Source organism: Ziziphus jujuba, chromosome 7 (assembly GCF_031755915.1).
Source record: "Ziziphus jujuba cultivar Dongzao chromosome 7, ASM3175591v1".
In the NCBI taxonomy this organism is placed as follows: domain Eukaryota; kingdom Viridiplantae; phylum Streptophyta; class Magnoliopsida; order Rosales; family Rhamnaceae; genus Ziziphus; species Ziziphus jujuba.
The window spans coordinates 3,804,874-3,826,621 of NC_083385.1; the positions used below are offsets into that span (position 1 = coordinate 3,804,874).

The 21,748-nt window shown below is 31.8% G+C and overlaps 3 protein-coding genes across 4 annotated transcripts; all 3 read left to right on the forward strand.

Annotated features, from left to right (window-relative positions):
- The first annotated feature begins 1,657 nt into the window (after positions 1 to 1,657).
- On the forward strand, positions 1,658 to 7,015 carry LOC107435673 (65-kDa microtubule-associated protein 9). Its single transcript, XM_025068035.3, is given in 13 exon segments — positions 1,658 to 2,091; positions 2,225 to 2,306; positions 2,450 to 2,647; positions 2,738 to 2,992; positions 3,339 to 3,548; positions 3,631 to 3,786; positions 3,930 to 4,086; positions 4,239 to 4,390; positions 4,746 to 4,833; positions 5,252 to 5,325; positions 5,451 to 5,525; positions 5,610 to 5,874; positions 6,029 to 7,015. Coding segments are annotated over 12 exon segments (2,178 nt in total). The 5' UTR covers positions 1,658 to 2,091; positions 2,225 to 2,234; the 3' UTR covers positions 6,505 to 7,015.
- Positions 7,016 to 10,128: 3,113 nt separating this feature from the next.
- On the forward strand, positions 10,129 to 16,004 carry LOC107435703 (AT-hook motif nuclear-localized protein 1). 2 transcript variants are annotated; one of them, XM_016047332.4, is made up of 6 exons: positions 10,129 to 10,464; positions 11,272 to 11,666; positions 13,778 to 13,845; positions 13,915 to 14,046; positions 14,885 to 15,046; positions 15,363 to 16,004. In XM_016047332.4, the coding sequence occupies exons 2-6, from the start codon at positions 11,315 to 11,317 to the stop codon at positions 15,657 to 15,659; spliced, it is 1,011 nt and encodes a 336-aa protein (XP_015902818.2). In that variant the 5' UTR covers positions 10,129 to 10,464; positions 11,272 to 11,314; the 3' UTR covers positions 15,660 to 16,004. The 2 variants fall into 2 exon arrangements, with proteins under 2 accessions (XP_015902818.2, XP_060675113.1); XM_060819130.1 differs by lacking the exon at positions 10,129 to 10,464 and adding an exon at positions 10,966 to 11,113.
- A 4,387-nt stretch (positions 16,005 to 20,391) lies between these two features.
- LOC107435675 (uncharacterized) lies at positions 20,392 to 21,131 on the forward strand. Its single transcript, XM_016047300.4, has one exon. The coding sequence runs from the start codon at positions 20,417 to 20,419 to the stop codon at positions 20,966 to 20,968; it is 552 nt and encodes a 183-aa protein (XP_015902786.2). The 5' UTR covers positions 20,392 to 20,416; the 3' UTR covers positions 20,969 to 21,131.
- The last annotated feature ends 617 nt before the right edge of the window (positions 21,132 to 21,748 follow it).

The following is a 21,748-nucleotide window of genomic DNA, read 5'->3' on the forward strand; positions in this document are numbered from 1 at the left end:
AACTCATCCATTATGATTTATCAATTGCAATAATGCACGTGATCAAATGCCGCTTGCTATTGTTGTTTTGCAACAGCAAACAGTCCATTTCCACTAACGAGTAATAAAAGACATGCGCTTAATACGATGGCTACTCGTACTAAACTATGGCGCGCTAGTGCCACTTTGAAGTCAAAACTCATGCCGCCTGTTAACTTCTTTTTTATACCATATTATTGTTTGTTTGTTTGTTTTTTTTTTTTTTTAGCATTATTACCATTATTATTTATGTTTACGTAATTTTTGTATGGATTGGCCCGACTGACTTTTGTCGTAGTTTAGGTTTTTTTTTTTGGTTTACCACAAGTAGTATTATTCTGGCCATTGTCACTAATTTGATACAAATTAATTTTAATAGTTAAGCATCAAAAATAAAAATCAGTATTTTATAATTGAATAATATTGTAAAAATATAATTTTAGTTTTTAATTGTTAAAATTAATTAATTAATGATGGTTTTTAAAAATGTTAAATTTATATATAATTAAAACAAGTTGAGAAAATCTAAATAAAATTTTATTCTTATCCCATACAACAGTCATGCATTTTGGTAATACACATGAGATAAAGTTGGTAATATATGTAATTAGCCTATTATTATTAATAATTAGGAACATTTAGATCCCTAAGGTTTGTATTATTTTTCAGTTTAATTTTAAAATTTTGAAATTATAACGGACTCCTTTTATAGAAGGTGTAAATGGAATTTTTTAAAAGGGTGTGAATAAAAAAATAAGAGAGAAAAATGAAAAACTGTTTGAGATTTGAAAAGAGATGAATAATATTATTGAAACCATAATAACCAAATTGTATTTGAATAAAATTTAAGGAAACATAAATGAAATTAACCTTAATAATTAATAAGTGAGAGTATTTTTTTATTGGAAGAAAAGGGTGAAGATGTTCATATTAAGTACAATTAAATTGCATATTAAATCGATATGCAATATCATTAACTTGAAAAAAAAAGTGTATAATTAATCTGTCTATGTTTATGACTTATAAAATGAGTGGTATAAATTAGCCACTTATTATAATGAACTATTTCGAAGTAAATTTAAAGAATATATTTAATTTAGAATTTGAAATATTTTAAAAGTTTTTAAAAATTTAAAGGTATTGGATTTATATTTTAAAAGAGTTCATACAAATCTAACGATATTTAATTCAGATTTTGATGAATTTTATAAAAATACATTAAAATCTAAATGTATTCAATTAAAACTTTATAAAAAATTTTTAAAATTTGATGATATTCAAAAAATTATAAATTTCAAAATATTTTAAAAAATAATATATTTAAAAAGATTTTAACAGTAAAATTATAAAAAAAATTATTAATATAAAATCTAAAAATTTCATTGAATTCTTATAAAATTTATAAACAATCTATAAAATTTTATAACAATTCATCAAATATTTAAAAACTATAATTTATTTTTTATATTAACCGTTAAATTAAATACATCCCTTTAAACATCCTATAATCCCATATATTCTTCGGCGTTTTCTTTGCCAATCATCAGCGGTGAATAATGCACAACAAAATCGTGATTTCGACACGTCGTCTGGTCTGGGTCATTAGAACGCTGAAGTGTCAATGTCATATCATTCCCGATTCTTTTCCCATTTCCCAACATAACGGCTCGATCTGTACTTTCCCTCCGTCTTTTCACTCTCTCATCGAATCAAATTGACGCGCTAAAATAAAATCCCTTTCTGTAATTTGCTATAAGCGTTTCGAAATTTTCAGAGCAATCAGATTCGCTTTCGTCGCTATGCTCTGTTTGGTTGGCTGGAAAACTGAGGAACACGTAAGGAAAGTGCAGAAAAAAATCATTAGTATCCGTGTAATCGGTTTGATATATATATATATATATATTGTTAATATCCAGTTTCTCATTAGATTGATAGAAGATGTATGACTTGTTCTCTATACGTGCATTTATTTCTTTCAGTTGTAATGTTGTTGAAGCTGCCTTTGGATATATGTTAATTAGGAGACTATAAAGTGTTTGGTTGGCTGGAAAATCTGGTTAAATAGGGAAAAAGGTATAGGAAATTTTTCAAATTTTATTTTAAATTTATAAATAATCCTTTTTGCTCAGTTACTAAACATTTAATCCCTAATTCTATATCAGTTCTTCGATTTCAGTCTCTCACTTTCATATATTTCCATCGGCAGTTGCTTCATCATGTTTAATCAGAACAGTGATCAATGCGTTCGTATGGAAACAGCATGCGTATTTTTACTACAGGAAATGCAGGTTTTTATACAAAACGCGTTCAAATTGCATGGATTTACAAATTTCTCGCTGACCAAATTACTGATTATTCTCTTATTCAATTATTTTTTCTTGCTTTTAGTTGATCTATTTTGTGTTTTTTCGTTTTGTTATTGCTGAATTAGAAAATATGGGACGAAGTTGGAGAGCCAGATGCAGAAAGAGATGCAATGCTGCAAGAGATTGAACAAGAGTGTCTGGAGGTATACAAGAGTAAAATAGATGAGGCAAAAAAATGTAGAGCTCAGATGCAGCAGGAAATTGCCAAGTTCCAAACACAATTTGCAGATATTTGCTATGCCATGGGTGAGCAACCACCTCATGTAAGTTGTGTCTGGATTGGAAAAAAACATATCTATCATGCTCTTACTTTTCATGATTGGTTTGAAACTTCTAGAATTTCTTCGTGTCAGTTTGATCAGACTACTGTTGGAGGCTTGAAGAATGAGTTGAAAGCCAAGGTTTCACAACTGGAGGACATACGAAAACGGAAAATTGAAAGGAAGAACCAATTTGTTGAAGTTCTAGGTCAATTAGAGAAAATTTCAAAGGAAATTTGCAAATCTATCGATGATAGTTTATACAAAATGGTAGTGGAAGGGACTGACTTGTCTTTGAAAAGACTGGAAGAACTACGTGCACAGTTGGTTGAATATCAAAATGAGAAGGTCTTTTTGTTCTTTCTTTTCAGTGTTCATTTAACAAATTTAAGTACTTGCTCAAACAGGCAAATATTGGGTTCGTGGTTGGAAATAAGAATATTCGGAAATTTAGGAGTTAGAGAATGGTAGTAATTAAGAAGCTTTATGCATGTTTCTAAGTGGGTAACAGATAAGAGGAAAAGCCAAAAAATGTGGGGGGGAAAAAAGTAAAAAAGAAGAAGAAGAAAAGCAGAAATAAGTTTCCGATAAAAAAGGGCCGCCAGACATATGTAGAATTTTTCGTCCCAGGTAAGTTGGGAGTATTGCTGCATTGATAAATTCTCAAGCTAACATTTTCATTGTTGACTGGCAGAAAAACCGTCAGAAGCAGGTAGTCGACTACTTGAGTACTCTGAACTCGCAGTGCTTGGCTCTTGGTGTGGATTTTAAACATACAATTTGTGAGATCCACCCCACTCTGGATGATTCTGAAGGCACAAAAGATGTGAGTAATGATACTATTCGAAGTCTGGCTGATGTTGTTTCAAGATTGAGAGAGGTCAAGAGACAAAGATGGCAGAAGGTTATACTTCGTGTCCTAAAACTTTCAGTCTTTTTTATTATTAGTCCTCTCTTTTGTAAGCTTCCTAACCTTTGTGGCTCAGCTTCAAGCTTTTGCAACTTCTCTGTTGGAGTTGTGGAGTCTGATGGATATACCAATGGGGGAATGAAAGATATTTCAGAATGTTACCAGTAAATCTGTTGCTCCAATCTCCGAAGTCACTGAAACCAACATGCTCTCTATGGATTTTCTTAACAATGTGAGTTTGATATCTATGGATTTCTTAACAATGTGAGTTTGACATTTAGGAAGCCTCGGAGCATGAACTATCTATTTGCAATTTTGCTTTATGTGCAGAGTTCTTGTGAAAAATCCAAGTGTGTTTTGACTTTCTGTCTCCAGGTTGAATCGGAAGTGTCAAGGTTGGAGCATCTGAAATTAAGTAAAATGAAAGAACTCATCCTGAAAAAAAGGTTGGAACTAGAGAATGAGTGCAGGCGAGCGCACATGTCTCCTGAAGCATCTGGTGTAATGTTCTCAGTTGAAGATATAGAATCCCGTAAAACTTCTACTCTGTTTATCAATATAAAAGACTGTTTCTGTAAATTGCATTTAGCAACGCTAACCCATAAAAGAAGTGCCTCTTCTCGTAAGGGAATTCATTGAAACTGTTAGCTTATATAATAAATCGATATCATTACCATTTTGTAGGAAGAGTTGACCCGGCATGTCTGTTGGAACAATGTGAACTTCAAATTGTAAAGGTTAAAGAGGAAGCTTTAAGTAGGAAAGAACTACTCACAAAGGTTGAGAAATGGTTGGCTGCATGCCAAGAAGAGCGTTGGTTAGAGGAATACAACAAGGTTGGACATTTTATTGTTCCTTTTTTATGATTAATATGCATGTTTACTGTACATTCATCTTATAGATGTCTACATGTCGTGTTGTGCATTGCTGTTATGAAAAATCTGTTCATTCTGTTCCTTAAAAGAAAATAAATTATAAATTTTGACTTTTCCAAATTTCTTGATGCTATTTGTCTTTCTTTTTTCTCTGTATTCCCAATGTTTAAGTTAAACAACAGGTCAACAACGGACAACCCAACTAAAAATGGGTGTGCATGAAGGCAACATATTGGCTCTTTCATGCGGGCTGGAGGGTGTAGTTTCTCTTTCTCCTAGTCTTGCTTTATATTCCTAACATCTTATGGAATTTCAGGACGAGAGTCGCTATAATGCTGGAAGAGGTGCCCATCTTACTTTGAAACGTGCTGAAATGGCTCGTTCAGTGGTAAACAAGATTCCTGGTAAATATTTTTTTTCACCACATTGTTAGTTCGTAACAGCAGGTCTTAATCAAGGTTAGCATGAAAATATTGAAAATTAAATCATTGCCACGTAATCTTTTGTGTCACCAATGTTTATCAAAAAATGACATACCTCAATTCATAGCATGTCTGCTTCCATTATAACTTCCACTAGCAGTTATAGAAAACACACATTACCTTTCCAAATTACAGAAGATATATGCGATTCGTACTTCTCTTTAACCTTGTTATTTATCCATTTGTCATAGTTTTTGTACTTTTTAGTGTATGTACGTAATTTCAATCTTTTATTTGCTCTACCTTCTGAGGTATTATATTATTATTTGTTTTCCTTTGATCTTCATTTCTGTAATTCCATTTTTTTTTTTTTCTTTCTTTTGCATGGTAATTTGGGCAGCAATGGTGGAAGCATTGATTTTGAAAACGACAGCATGGGAAAAAGAAAGAGGAGTTGAATTCTTATATGATAATGTATACTTTGACATTTATTGGCATGATTTAATACTAGTCAAACCATGATATGTTGAAAATTTTCATACTCTTTAGACTTTAAGGATTAGGATGCATATCTTTTATTTACAATCTTTCTTCTTTAGGGCCGACTTCTATCCATGCTTGAACAATACAACACCATGAGGCAGGAAAAAGAGGAAGAAAGGCGAAGGCAAAGAGTATAGACCTTGGTGCTCTACTCCTGCAATAATCCTATGAAACAAGCTTTCGTGACACGTGCTTCTGTCATTTGTGTGTTCTAGGACCAGAAGAGACTTCAGGGGCAGCTGGTAGCAGAGCATGAAGTACTTTATGGGTCAAAAGTCTGTCCATCCAACAGTGGAAAGAAGGCCTTTAGAAGTTTAACAGGAATTGCCAGCAACAAAAAGCTCTCTTTAGGGGGACACATGCTTCAAAATTCAAAACCTGAAGAAGCTGCTCCCAATATGCACCCCAATAAGAAGGGTGACTTGCTTAATCAAAAGATCTCTTCTCTCCAGTTTGGTGGTTGTGCCATTCCATCCCCTGGTATTTTCTATGATTGAATCATAACTTTTAACCTTTTAAGTGTTTCGATCCCAAAATCATATATTAGTAGCACTAGACGGTCATGCTTTATGCCTCTGTAACGTATGTAGTGGCACCATGTCATTGGTTAAGTATTTCTCAAAAGATTTTGCAGGAAGGAGATACCCACAGATGCCTAGCCATTCGGAAAAAAAGCATTCCTCCGGTGCTGCAAGGACCTATCAAATTGAGCCAGAGCTGTTTCGGAAGCCCCTCCCTCCTGTCTCTTCCAGTTTGTCATCGAAAGCCAACATTACAAATTTCCCCGAAGATCAGAAAAAGACACAAGACCCAAAAATGCAAATCAAACTCCCTGGTAGTGAGAAGCCACCGGCGACCCCTTCGAGACCCGTCATTGTCAGTGATGACGAAAACAGAACCCCGAGAACAATGCCAATTCCGGTTCCTACTACTCCTTCAACATTGTCAGTTACCACGCTGACAGTCAAAACACCACCTACACCTCGTGGCTATTCCGGTGCTTGCCCGGTTGATAGATCCGATGAACCAGTGGAGTACTCCTTTGAAGAGTTAAGAGCTGGTTCGTACTCCTTTGAAGAGGTAAGAGCTGGATTTGTTAATCCAAAATAAAAGGAAACGACTTGAATTTGACAAATTAGCCATCAAGTCGGCACTTGACCGCAACATACTATATCCTCTAGACAGAAGAGGCGGTAAAACTTTTATTGGGTGAACTTTCATAGAATAAGATAGCTACTTCATCAGTGTTGCTCTTACCAACTCATAGCTACGTTCATTATACTATTTGCTTGATTGATAATCATATTAAGCTGCAATTATTGAATGCAGGTTACCTTTTTTTCCACAAAATAAATAAATAAAATAAAATAAATAAAGTTTGAAGCAAAATACTGGTCACCTTTGATTGTGATGATTTGGCTGAATACTTAATTATTCTCTCTTTCTCTCTCTCAGATAAAATGCAACCTTTAAATTAATTATTTGATGTTATTTATAATTGTCACTCTGGCCTGTAGGTTGGTCGGTCTTTATAGACATGCGTCCCAGACTGCTTTTTTGTTTTATTTTCATTCTTTTTAGAAACTTTCCATCGGTAATGATAGTTAGTCACCAGTCTTAGCATTTTGTAAAACAATAATCATGATTTGTTATTCTTTATCGTTCCACTCCTTTTTTTTTTTTTTTCCAGGCACTATTCTTTTTCTTTTAGATTTATTTAAAAACATCACTACAGGTTAATTATTGCTCAATATCTGCCACACTGCCACCAAATAACAAACCCAGAATACAAGAAATGGTATACAGAGATCGTAAATATCATGTATAATTGTAGACTCGCGTGGGAGCTCAGTGGCCTGAGCACCACAGCCCCAGCCAGTGGACACTGGGGCGAGTCATAGGGGGGGTCGGGGATGCTGGGGGCATAGCCCAAAAAAAATAAATAATAATAAATAAATAAATAAAAATATCATGTATAATTGTAACAACTGTACGGTTGTAATAAAATCGCATAAAGCTGTACCATAATATGTGAGATTTATAATTTGAATCACACTATTTTTTTAATTGATAAGCTTAATGCTTACGTAGACCATACGATTTTAAAATATTTTAGATAAATATTATATAATATTTTTTCATATAGAAATTCGGAACAAAATCTAAAATATTCGTAAAAAAAGATTTCCCTCAAGATATGCATCCCGCACTTCAATTTGTCTTTTTTGAAAATTGAAACCAAAGGATGTGTATGGGTCCAAGGATATATTGAGTTTGACCGGGGCAAGTCACAAGCGCAAGCTACAGGAACATGATCCGCTAGAGGGAGTGTGTCCGTCTGGCGGTCTGGTCTAAGAGACACGTATCCTCGGACAAGTGTAACGGCTCAGAGCTAGTCCCACCTACCTGACGACGCAGTTTGCTTGCTTCCTATTCGCTGGTACCCTGGACTATCCTCGCCTGCCAATCAGAATTTTTCGCCGATTCTTCGTAAATTCCGTGGCAGTCAAATTCAATTAGCCATGCTTTAAACAGGCTTTACATCTAACATACAACCCTGGAAGGATACCGGCAGCAGCACTTTTACTATTGCGTCTTCTTTTGTCGGTAATGCTCTATTTATTTATTATATAAAAAAAAAAGCGATATTATCAATTACGCGTTTTGATTTTATCAAGAACGAACCAAAAATTTTCATCAAAAACAAAAAAAAGGAACAAATAACTAGTTACTCGTTTTGTTAAATTTTTGTCATGACTTGGGTTTTGTTTTTAGTTGTGTAAGTAAGAATATAAATCATGACTAAAAAAAAAAAAAAGTAATATAAATCTCTTTATGTGGTGGAAAAATCAACATTTTAAAATCTAAATTAAAATATGAATCATCAAATTAGGATGTTGATTATGTATATCAATACCCAAAAAAAAAAGTTAGCATGTTGATTTTAAAAATATATTTGACATACGAATATCCCTATTTGTTGTCTCAAATTGGATTAAAATTAATTAGGACTCATTTTATTTTATTTTTTAAAAAATTGTTAAAATAAAAATCTTTTTAGAAAAGTGCATACTTATATAATAATTTACAAAATTATCATATTAGTATGTAATGGATAATTAACGGTGATAACTAACAAATATTTTTTTTTAAACATATATATGCATCTATTTTTTTCCTAATAAATTTAAAACTATAAACTTTACAAGGATATTTGTTCATAACCTATTTTATGGAAATTATTGTCAATGGCTAATGCAACATAAAGTTTGAAGGTTCATGCTCAATTTTTGTTACTTATTTATTTTTAAAGAATAATATTACAAATAATAAACTTTTTATTAAATGTTATATATAACTGGTATATTATTTTAAAGTGTAATTTAAACTTCATTTTCACCACCAAACATAAAATATAACAAGTTTAGAAAATTATTGATAAGATTTTCCTAAAGGAAAAGGAAATCAATTTGTTAAACAGTGAATGCGACACACGATAAAGGTTCAAACTGTTATCCAGAAGACAATCAAAGACATGTGTTGGACAATTATGGGCGATGGAAAGTAAACCAACCACTACACCATTAATAATTTAAGCGAATGACTATCAAGTATATATAATTAAATTAAGTACCTAAACCCCAAATAAGTGTGGATCGTTTTCTCTTTTACAACCAAAGTCATATATTATTCACTAAAAAACCCAAGTCATGTATTCACAAGGAACACAAAAAAAAAAAAAAAAAAAAAAAAACATATTTTTACCTTTTTCTTTTTGGGATTGGACACACAATAACAGCTGTGTCACATTCACAAAAGCAAGGGATTTCTTTTACTGAAAAATATAAATTAAAAACTGTTTATTTATTTTGTTGACACACAGGAAATTTCAGGAGTAGAGGTCAAATTGAAAAATGAAATTTTGATAAAAAACTAATAAGTTATTTTATTACTATTTTCAAAATTACCATATATAAAAACAAAAAAAAAAATTAAATTTTTTTTTTTCCCCCTCTTAAGACTCACTGACAAAGATATCACTGGAACAAGGTACATGCTGTTCTCATCCTTGGATTAAAAAAAAAAAAAAATGAAAATGACCATCCAAATGTTCCCACGTGTGAGAAGGTAATTGCCCGAAAAGCAAAAATACCTGTTGCAATGCTCCTGCAGACAAATACTTCATTCTCACGTGCCACCCATCGTATCCAATCAGATTCTAACAATCAGATCTCTCACCCTCACCTGCTGGTGACGTAAACTCCACCTCCAACCCCACGAAAAGCCCGCCCTACCCTCCACTTTCCGCTTTTTCAGTGGCATCTTGGTAATTCAATACATTGTCGAGGGCAAGTTTCCAACTGCTAATTTCCTTCGCCGAAAAAGGACAAAAAGCAGGTCAGCGGCAACAAAAAGGGTCGGCTCCCTGACACTACTTTTGCAGCTTTAAATGGAAACACAAATTAATAAATTTTTAAAAAAGCTATTTACTTTTCTTCCCTTAATTCGTATTCTCTTTTTTCAAATTTACCATTTTAGCCATATATACCTTTTTTTTTTTTTTTTTCTTTGTCCCGTAAAATTTCAAATTTATCACGGACGTGAAAATTTTATCAACTAAATTTCATTTATCGGGTTTAGCAAATAATTTAATAATATTTGATCAAATATTATATTAAGTTTTATCTTTATTTTTCCAAATTTGTTTTGTTTTTTTCTTTTTTCTTTTTTCTTTTTTCTTTTTGTTTTTTCGGGTTATTTCTTTCACCTTCTTTTTCTAGCTCTCTCTCAAATAGTGTCTGTTTTCAGACAGCTGCGGATAAACCGGCTAGTGGTTTTTATACTGAGATTAGCAATAATTGTAAACCGGTTTTCTAGCTTTCATTTTCTTAGAAAACAAACAGTTTTTTTTTTTTGACAATATACATATATATATTTTTTATTTTTGTTTTTATTTTTTTGTTGCGTCGAGTAGAAATTTTTGCAGTGTTGTTTAAGCTTTGTTAATGTGATAAGAAGAAGCTCAGAGACAGCTTAGAGCTAACTGGGGTATAGCAGTTACAGTTTCAGGTTATGATCTTTGGATTTTCTTAGGTGGATCTTTTTATTTTTCAATTTATATTTTCTAATATTCTTTCATTTGGTTAATTTCTTTCACTTAAAAATTTTATTTTTTGAAAAAAAAAAAAATATATATATATATATATATATATATATATATATATATATATAATTCAGTTTTGAGCTCTTTTTACTTCAAATTACAGGTTTTGATCTTTGATGAACTTGAAAAAGCCAAGTCAGAAGTTAATTTGCTATATTTAAAAGTTATCCAAAAATTTCCCAACTTTCCTCTTTGATTTTTATTTTTTACAAAATGAATTATTCAGTAATTTTTTCTATTTTCTTTTATATTTTTTCCACCCACGTATCTTTCATTCGGGTTAGAGATTTTGATCTTCAGGCTTGTGAGAAAAATGCTAACTTTGTAGTAAATTTTAAGCTAAATAAACTATAAGGTTTGATCATTTTATTTCAGTGCATTTACTTAATTTTGTACTTTCTGGGTCTTTTTTTCTTTTTCTTTTTTTTTGGTTTGAATAGAATAATCATACGGTATATGTCAAAGCTCAAATTCAATTTAAAGTACTGCATGAGAATCTAAATCATGATATTGCTCTCGGAATTTTATTGTGTCAGCTAGTTTTGATATTTGAAGGTGGATAAAAGATCATACTGCGGATTTCATTTCCATTTATATATATATTCTACAAGAACTTTTTGCTTTTAATTTAAAAGTGATTATTCTATTTGTTCCCATTTTATTTAACACCTTTTCTTTTTTTTTGTGTTGTGTGATTTCTTTTTGGTTTGCAGATGCTGGTAACTTTGCTGGTTTTGTGATTTTGTTAGTATATGCATGGAAGCGAGGGAAGGAATGAGTTCAGGAGTAACAGTTATAGGAGCTGAAGCCCCTTCAGCATATCATGTGGCTCCGAGAATGGAAAACCAGAGCCAGGCTCCTGAATCCCCTGCAGTTACTTCACCGGTGGGTGCAGGATTGGCCGCCGGAACAGCAGGGAAGAAGAAGCGAGGTAGACCAAGGAAGTATGGGCCAGATGGGACAGTCACAATGGCATTGTCACCAATGCCGATTTCGTCCTCAGCTCCGCATGGAGGAGATCACTTCTCTTCAGGGAAGAGGGGGAAGGGGAGGTCTGGTGGTTCGGAGTTCAAGCAACATAAAAGAGTTGGAATGGAACATTTAGGTGGTGGGTATTTGCAACCATTTTATTAGATCGCAATTATTATTATTATTTGTTTTTTTTAACTGCATGGTTTGGAGCTATGAGAATGATACGTGTCCTTATACCAGAAATGTAAAATTTGGTAGGAATTTCATTTGAATTTTTTGATGGATCCTTTATAGTTTAGTTTCTGCTTTTAGTAATGCAACTAAGACTTCGATTTTAATTTGGATAGTTGAGTTAGGTTCTTGCTTTTATTATAACAGTTCTAAATCCTCAGGTTGAAACATTCTTTATATGAAGTCGCACTCTGATAATAATTGTCAGACTTTATGTGGGAACTTTGTTATGAGATGCTCTTGTTCGAATTTGGAAGTATAATGCTGGTTTAGTGAATAAAAAAAGAGGACTTTTGTGGGGTTGATGTAAGAGTTGGGGAATATTCCTCTTGTTGCTTAGGTTTGTTATTTCTTACCTTTTTGAAGCTTCTAATCAAGATGCTCGGACATAACAGAATCTGAATAGAACTTAATAAAGTGGTGCAACGTATTTTGGTGGTTATTAGTCATGAACTCTTGGTTGTAGAGGAGGTTAAAATATTGTCACCTTCAGAAGAGATCTAGTAAATTGTTAAAGAGATTTACTTACTGGAATTTAACTATAATTGTTAATGGCTTTCTTGAAACTTTTGCATGGTCTTCTAAATAATTCCAAAATGCTCTGTGAATGTCAAATTTGATCCCCTTGTAGTCCTACCTTAATGCACACAGCATAATTATCCCCCTGAATTCTTAACAGGTATCCAAAAAGCGTAGCTCTGTTATGAGAATTAACCCATTTTAGCTGAGTAGCAATGCTTTTTGTGCATTGGTTCTTTGAACTTAAGTTTAAGTTACACCAGGTCATACTTGAATTCAATTGATGTTTAACAATGGCTCTGAGTGTTTGCAGCGGTATATGTGGATCCTAGTACTCCCAGTATTTTAACTCATCATCGTTTTTCCATTAGTTTATTCTCCTATAAGTACCTGTTTGTTGAGCATTGCAATTATTTGCTTATTTCTTGTAATTTGGCTCTTGTAGATGCTCACACACTTTATTTAAGATGTTATTTTACTTTTTATGTTTTCTTGAAAGCTTCTTTGTATTAACAAGTTGCATACTCTTTGTTGTTTTTGTTGCTATATCATATCCGATGCATCCAAGATTATAATTGAAGTTTGGAGACATCTTGATCAGAAGTAAATTTATTGTAGTGCAAATTTATTGTATCAGTCAATTGTTTGGTGCCAGTTTACTGAATGTCTAGAAATTGGATAGTTTTAAGAGTATATGTTTTCTGTCAGGAAGAATTTACCACATGGCTAGTCTTTTAGCAATCAATTTAACTGGTCTATTTGGGATTTAGTTGTCTATAAAATGCTTGAATATTAAAAAATATCATACTTCCAAGTATGTTTAGCTAGTTATGTTGTCTTTGTGTTTTCATGAGATCATTATCGTTTAACATCAAATTTGTTAAGTTTGATATGTATTACTAGTGATTTCTAACTTAGAATTTTTTTCTTTTTTTCTTTTTCCTTCTTTATGTAGAAAGTGAGTCATGGCTAGGCTGTCCCATAGTTTCTGGGGAAAACTGGATTACCATGCTTACATGTACATGTGGTATTAGGCATGTAAGCCCACATGTTAAATTATTTTAAACTATTGCAAGCTAAAATATTGAATTTGAAATGCAATTATAATTATAAATCTATTATTAAATTTTTGTAAGAAAAATTATCAAATAAATAAATTTGTATTAAAGAATCATAAATTTAGGTTTTCATGCAAACTTGATTCTTTGAATGCGCTAGAGAAGTTATATTTTTGTAGATTATCTGCTGTTGCTGTTTTCTAGTTAGGATATGCTTTGTACTCAGCCCTTGAAAGTTAATTGTTCCTTGAGATTTTTGTTTTGTAACTAGCTTTCTGTGCAACACCTAATTATGAATAAAAGTTCCTATTTAATGCATATTACATGTAAAGGATTATTTCTTTTACAAAGAACATGGAGCTAAGCATAGCATCTTGCAAATAATTTTATGCAGATATTGAATTTAACAGTGTAATTGCTATCAATTGTTATTTTGTAGGTGAATGGAATGCATGCAATATTGGTTCAAATTTCATGCCTCATATAATCACTGTCAATGCTGGCGAGGTACTTTTGATTATAAACAATGGAAAATCATTAACTTGCTGAATATTAAGTAATTCTTTTTGTTGATAGGATGTTACAATGAAGGTTATATCATTTTCTCAACAAGGACCTAGAGCTATATGCATATTATCTGCTAATGGAGTAATTTCAAATGTTACACTGCGCCAACCTGATTCTTCTGGGGGTACTTTAACGTATGAGGTTGGTATATACCTATTCCATTTTATAATGTATTGCTTTTTTTATCGAGCTGATGTTAAAACACTTCTTTGAATCCATGTTCTTGGATGGCTACATTTGTAATTGATCTTAAATAGCAAAACACAAGTGCTATAGCCCTGATGAATAAAATTGGGGCCTGAGTAATTCCAAAGCAAGTTTTGATGGCTTCATTTGGGAATGTTATCTGTTAGTAAATTAATTGACTTTGGGATGAAAATGCTCCCAAAACTCCTCTGGTGTATTGACGAAATCCAAATTCAGCACACTAACAACTACAAGAACTCTGGACAGAGGATTTTTCTCACTTGCTTGGCTGCTATCACATCACATTTACATTTTTTTACTGTGTAAAAGCAACCATGTTCAAGTTGCAAATGCAATGGCCATAAAATTTTGTAAAAATTCCAGTGGCAAAACCATTTGTTGCTTATTTCTTACTGGCTTTTGGATGTTAATGGCCAAGAAGTTGAATAAAGAACAAACCTAATTATATGGCAAAAGAACTGGGAAGCTTATGGTTTAAACAGAAACGAAATTGGTGTTGATCATCTGTATGCTATGTATAGTGAGGATGTTGTAATGTGGTCGTAAGATAAGTGCTAAATTAGGATGGAAATAGAATATAAACAATGCATGTAAATACAGGTGAAAATTGAAATTACTCCAAAAAAATTTGTAAATTTGCTTTAAGTTAACCATACAATTGTATATCTGGATTTTCATGATGATTTATGCATTAAAGAGGAGAAAAATGCGAAGGAGAACATCTATGCTGAACTAGGATCTGTTTCTGTGTGGCAACTTTATTTTCTTGTAGGGTCGTTTTGAGATACTTTCCTTATCTGGATCATTCATGCCTACTGAGAGTCAAGGAACAAGGAGCAGATCAGGTGGGATGAGTGTCTCTTTGGCAAGCCCTGATGGTCGGGTTGTTGGAGGAGGTGTTGCTGGACTCTTAGTAGCAGCTAGCCCTGTTCAGGTGAATTATTTTCCTTGTATGCGTTTGTTCTTGGGGTAGAAGATCTTTTGGTCTATGCTTATTTCTTTTTCAAGCAGCAACTAAATTATATTTGATTGTCCCTAGACAAGATTAGCTGGCAATCTTATTATGATCCAAGTGGGCATCGTTTGGATACAAGTAGGAATTTAAAGCCTGTAGGACAGGACACTTGAAAAACCTGTTACCCTTGTGCAAGAAGCAAAGAGGATGAGTACCGTCCTCAATTATGTTCTAAACAACAAATATGTATTCTCTTACCAATTTTGTTTTGTTTTTCCTTATTTGAGCATTCCAGGTTGTGGTTGGTAGTTTTCTAACAGGCAACCAGCCGGAGCAGAAGATTAAGAAGCAAAAGGTGGACCCTTTATCGGTTAATATGATGCCAGCCGCAACTATATCTGCTACGATACCGGTTTCCGAAGCCGACAAAGAGGATGGAATGGGGGGACATGGGCTTCAAAATTCTGCTACCCCAAGGCCAAATCTTGGTTCAAACTCTCCCTTCCGGAGAGAAAACTGGGCGAACATGCACACCATGCAAGACTCAAGGAATTCTACCACTGATATCAACATTTCTTTGCCTGGTGGCTAATCTAAAAACCGTGTCAGAAGCAAAAACCAAACCCTTCTTGCTGACCTAAAAAAATTTGATCTTTGATCTTGTTCTTCCACAATGTATTTTGAGTCTTACTACTGTTATCTATATTTTGTCTTTTAAGCTATTGAACAATTACCACAGGTTGAAGTAGGGTAGAAGTTTCTCAAGCTCCAGTTAGGTTTTATACATTTTCTTATCTGGTAGCAACATCTGATTTGTAGGCTAATTAAGTAGGTTTTCTCAAGTTGTTATAAGCAGGGTTATGGATGTAATAACATTTTTTTTTTTTTTTCTTTTCCATTTTAAGACTTGAATTCATTGGTGAGACGGTTTCTCTCATCCTTTTAGTTGGTCTGGTCCCCATCACCATGTAACCCTGTTTCACTTTTTTAAAATCCTGCCTGCATTGAAAAAAATTGAAAATTATGAAATATCATTTATGAAAGCCCAAAGCTTTGTTTTCTGCCGTGAGGCCCAAGGTTAATTCCGAAGGCTGCTATATATCCAGAGAAGTGTATTAAGAAGTTTCCAAACGTTACCTTAAATCAAGGTTTTAGAAGGCATGAGAAGTGGCAAGCTTCAAGCCTTACGGCCTCGGTGTAAAATGACATTTCTCTATTTTAATCCATTAAATAAAAAAAATTATATATTTTTTTTGAAATTTAAATTCTTTGTAAATTTATATTATTCTAGTACATCCAATTAAGATAAATTTATGAACAACTAATCAAGATTGATTTATTGAAACTTCATAGTTTTCAAATTTTCAATTAAAAAAAAATCTTTTTATAATTTATAATTAGACAATTTAGATATCACTATAATCCATTTTTTGTCTAATTCTTGACAGAATTTTAATTCATTATCTTTTTTTATCTAATTTATATTCTATATCACCAGATACAAAATTATTTTCTTGGACTCCTTTATTTTAACTTGACCATGCACCATAGCTTTTCATGCATTGTTAAATATGTAAGTTTTTATTTTTTTTATTAAATTACATCTTTAACTCTTTTTTTTTTTTTCAAATAATAAAATAATTAAATTGACTTTTTATAAAAAAATAATATTTTATTTTATTTTATGTTTTTTTGAAAAGGCGCATGCCTTTTTGCACCTAGGCTCGCCTTATACAGTGCTCAAAGTACCGTTGATCGCCCCTTTTCACGCTTTATACTTGAGCCTTGCCTTTTAGAACATTATCTAAGACTAATACTTATTTATTTCCTTCCTTTCAGAAGCTTAAACTATAAATTCCTAATCAATACATATCATTTTATTTATTTATTTTTCCTTTTTGGAAAAATAAAATTGTGTTTTTGAAATAACAAGGATATAATTGTTTATGATAGAACAAGATATTCAACCATAGAAGTTGAAATTAATATAGCCGGTCGTCGTCTCATTTATGATATACATTTGGCTCTTTGAGGGACCTTTATCATCGTGAAACTACTACGTATTTTGGCTGGGTATTCCTTAGTATTTTCTTTAGCTTCATAGATGACCTTTCCTGTCAACACCCAAATTACTAAATACCAATTCTAATCTTCTTAGTTTTGGAATAGTATTTTCTTAAAAAAAAAATAATAAAAAAAGACCTTGGAATATGGTGAATGCTGAATATAAAATCTTCCACGCACCCTCTTGTCATTTTGTTTTTATTTTTTTGTTTTGTAAATTGGATAGGGGGATTTGACCACCGAAGTCTTAAAATGATCTATGGATTGTGAAGGTCATTACACAAACTGGATTGTCTCAAACATAACTTTTCTGATTTGAACTTTCATTTATTTTGATTTTTCAAACCAACATGTTCACTTCTAACAGTCTTTTTCTCGGTTAATGGAACATGCACCAAATCGTCAAGGTACAGCATGTGAATCCAAAAACTTATTGACTACTTCTAGTCGAACGTTTCTTAGTCCTCAGTCCCTGACCCGTTCCATTCTGCTCAGGAATCTGAACATCCACTCTAACAACTCCTTGAACAACAGTATTGTCACACTCAACATTTAATAATATTAACTTGTTCACAAAACACTCTTCCGTATTCCTACATAATTTCTAAAAAAGTTATGTGCCATTAACTAACAACATTTTTAATGATTAATGTAAATTGAGAAGTACGTTGTATAAAAGTTAATATGGTTTAAATTTATGTGATATCAATGCACAATTAATTTAAAAATTATTTTACAATTATAACGTGCATAAAAATTATTTATAGATTATTAATTAATTAAATATTCAATTAGTTTATTTTTTTAAATAATTGTCATTTAAAAAAATTATTTTTTTAGAAAATTTTAAAATATCTATCTTGCTCTCCAAAATGAGAGGATTATCTTTTTTTTTTTTTTTTTTTTGCTACATTAAATTGGCAGAGTATTTAGACAGATATATTTAGTAGAATTTTTTTTAATGACTATCTATTTTTTTGATGTGGTAAAAAAACTAACAATAAATAGAATCATCTAAGCTTCTTCCATAATAAATGTGGTTTCTGCTTATGTGGGATAAAAATTGACTAATCTAAATTTTATATGATATAAATGTAAATCAATTTTTAAATTTTGTCTTCAATGATAATGTGCATAACAATTATATATGATTATTAATCAGTTAAATATTTACTAGATTATTTTCTTTTTTGAATGATTTAAATTTTTAAAGAAATTTTTACATTTTAAAAGGACTCACAAATCTTTTGAAAAATAAAGAATTACAATGTTTATTTATTTATTTATTTGTTATATCAATTTTAATAAGATGTTTACAGATAAAACAAAGATCACAATGTTTATTTTTATTTTTTACTATATCAACTTAATAAGATATTTAAAAACAAATTAATTTGTTGAAAAGATTTTTTTTAAATGACTATTTATTCTTCTAATATGCCAAAAAAAAAAAGGAAAAACACACCCTAAGTCAGCCTCCACAATCACATTTCCATCTCCTACATTGTTCACAGTGTTTCGTTTCCCAATCTGTCTAATCTGCTACGGTTCAAACTCCTATCCTATGGTTCAAACTCCTATCCAATCTCCGTTAGAATTTAATCCCATGCTGGTCTCTAGCCTGTCAGTACCGTGCAACACATGTCCCAACTCCACCAATTCCATTGCACGTATACCCTTCTATCATCTCCATCCTCCCTAGAATATGGCTCCACTTTCGGTGTCCTTGCTAGGTCGGCTATGACTAGAAATCACATGGTGGGTGGGTCCATTAATTCATGTTCTTATCCTCGCTACTTAAAAGTCTAGAATCATCAGGAAAATCCTTGTGTGCTAAGAACCAACTTGCCACACTTATTAAAAAAACACAGAATTCCAGTAATCGTTCATAATGTAATTCCACCCAAAAAGTTAAGCTTCAAACCCCTACCTAAAGGTTTTTGAATATCCAACACCATCCTTAATTCAACGAACATATTTACCCCAGCATTGCCCATCTTCTCTCTGGTATCTTTACTTTACCAACTCACCCAAACAAATGCCAATAATCTCCCAGACCGTCTCTTTGTCATTCCTATTGTTGGGATATCATGCACTTAGAACCCAGAAAAAAGCTTAAAAAAAATAATTAAATTAAAGCTTATACTAAATATCGTTCGGTTAGGCATCCCAGGACAGTTATTACATGATCGATTGATGAAACCAATATATATATATATATATATATTTTTTTTTTTTTCATTTTCTCCTTTTATTTTTAAGATTTATCTTTCTTTCTTTTCTCAAAAAAAAAAAATAAATAAATAAATAAAAAAGTTGTCTTTCTTTATGAGGGTTTTTATGGGGTAAGAGCATCTCTAATGATTATTTTTATTGGAATATATGTGGTATTGATTTTAGAATTTGTTCATACTTATATGACATTTTTTCTATTTAATAGATAGTATTTTAGACAATTTTTCTTGAATGAATTCTGTTTAAAATGTCCTTAAATGCTAATGTGTAATTTTTTATTTTAAAATTATATTTAATTAAAAAAAATCAAAAACTCATGCAGAAGTTTTTTTTTCTTTTAAAAAAATCAATAAAAATAAATAAAATGCAGACTCAACATGTTTAACAGAACTTCCAGAAATAAACAATATCCTTCACAGTTTCTATTTCTTTTGTTGCCATATCAGCTTGATAGAACTAATACACAGAACTATTGGAGAAGATTTTTTATTTATCTGATGTGGTAAATAATTTTCAAATAAACAAAGAACCATTGGACATGCTCTAAATAATCTTACATCGCCCACATAAAGATCGGAGTTACTTAAGAATTAAGATGACTTCTAACTGAACGAAAAAAAAGTCAATAGTGTATTTTTGAGCAATTGTTTTTTTTATAAATTATTTAATATCTTTCTCAAAATTTCTACTCTTCTACTTCAAAAATTATTCACTTTCTCTAAATTCAAAGGTAAGGCTAACACGAAATTTCCTGGTACTTAATATTGGTTCCGTTTATCAACGTCTTCCATATATCAAAGTCTCTACGTACTGATATTTATTAAATGTGACTAGATCTTATTACATTATTTATCAAAAGAAAAAGATATTATTTCCAAAAGTGGACTTTTTGTAAATTCTTAGAAATATACCTTTTTTTAAAAAAAAAAAAAGATTCAAAAAATCACAATAACGTCGTTCTTAAGCGGGGCCATATATTAAGAACAACCACTGGCGGAGGGAAAGTAGAGAATAACATAGTTTCCCATCTGGGGTGTACATAGAAAGGGCATGAAGACTGTACTTTCATGTCTTGCAATACTACTGGTTTTTCTTTTCTGGCTGCATATCCGCTTCCCTTTGTCTCTCTCAGTCTCCGAACACCATAACTTGTTTCTTTCTTCCAGTACCTATGAATTTATCTTTCTCTTGAAATCCAGTCGCAGTTTCTTATTTTTCGTCTTTAATGTTATTGTTATAGTTATCATCTTCTTCGGCAGTTTTAAGTCGTCGTTTAAAGAAGATTTTGCCTACTGTGCTGTTTCCTTCCCTACTTCAGCATATGAAGCAAGTTATGATGGAAATGATCATTATTGTGAATATTATAGTGAAGATGCAGATGAAGATGAAGAGTACTATCATGGTTCTGATGGCTATGATGAAGATAATGAGCATGACGACAACGATGATGGTAGCTTTTATGGATTCGACGATGATGAATATGGTGAAGAAGAGATAGATATTGATTTGAAGAGGAGAATTGAGGAATTCATATCCAAGGTGAATGAGACATGGAGAGAGGAGTTAAGGTCTGAGAAGCTTCTGCGCATAGCAATGTACTAGTTATTGCATATATTATCTAGTTTCTAGCTGGCTCAAGGAGTGATCTATATGTCATATATACATATATATATATATATGTATATGTATGTATAAATATATGACAGTCCAATTCAGGTGAGGTTGCTAACTTTGGAGCATTATAAGAATACATGTCCTATAACATTTTTCAAATTAGCGTCCTTACCGGAGCATGCATGGACGTATATATATATATATATATATATATTATATGTAAGAGTTTTAGGGTTAGAGGTTTGGATTAAAGTGTTGATAGTTCTGGTCTTTTGCAAAGAACACTGTCAGGACTTAGCTGATGTGCATACAACTTTGTTACGAGTCATATGCATGACAACGTGTATAATAATGAAGCCCCGTATAAAATTTTCGGTTTCTTGTCTTCTTATTTTATTTTTTAAATAAAGACCGATGAAAATAGACGCTTTCATTTACACTATATCTATATAATGCGAGTTTCATTTTTAGATGAAATCCAACTTTGTGTTTTGGTCACCAATTATTGTATATGAAATTTTTGACGAAATGATGATCATAAATTCAAAATCCTCAAATATGTATAAAAGGTTTTTTCTGTCACTCTTGCTCCTTGAACTTTCAATCGATTATCAATTTGCACTTTGTATTTCATGTTCAGCACCTGTACCTTTTGAATTTGTAATTTTTGACAACAATGCTTTCAAATTTGATGGTGTTGAAAAAAAAACTACCCAGGGGTGTTGCTACTAAAAAACTGCAAATTCAGAAAGTATAAATGCTGAATAT

Coding starts and splice junctions, on each gene's coding strand:
- LOC107435675 (XM_016047300.4), top strand. CDS start 20,417: ATGAAGACTGTACTTTCATGTCTTGCAATACTACTGGTTTTTCTTTTC.
- LOC107435703 (XM_016047332.4), top strand. CDS start 11,315: ATGGAAGCGAGGGAAGGAATGAGTTCAGGAGTAACAGTTATAGGAGCT. Junction 11,667..13,777: donor TGGAATGGAACATTTAGGTG/GTGGGTATTTGC, acceptor GTTATTTTGTAG/GTGAATGGAATGCATGCAAT. Junction 13,846..13,914: donor TCACTGTCAATGCTGGCGAG/GTACTTTTGATT, acceptor TTTTGTTGATAG/GATGTTACAATGAAGGTTAT.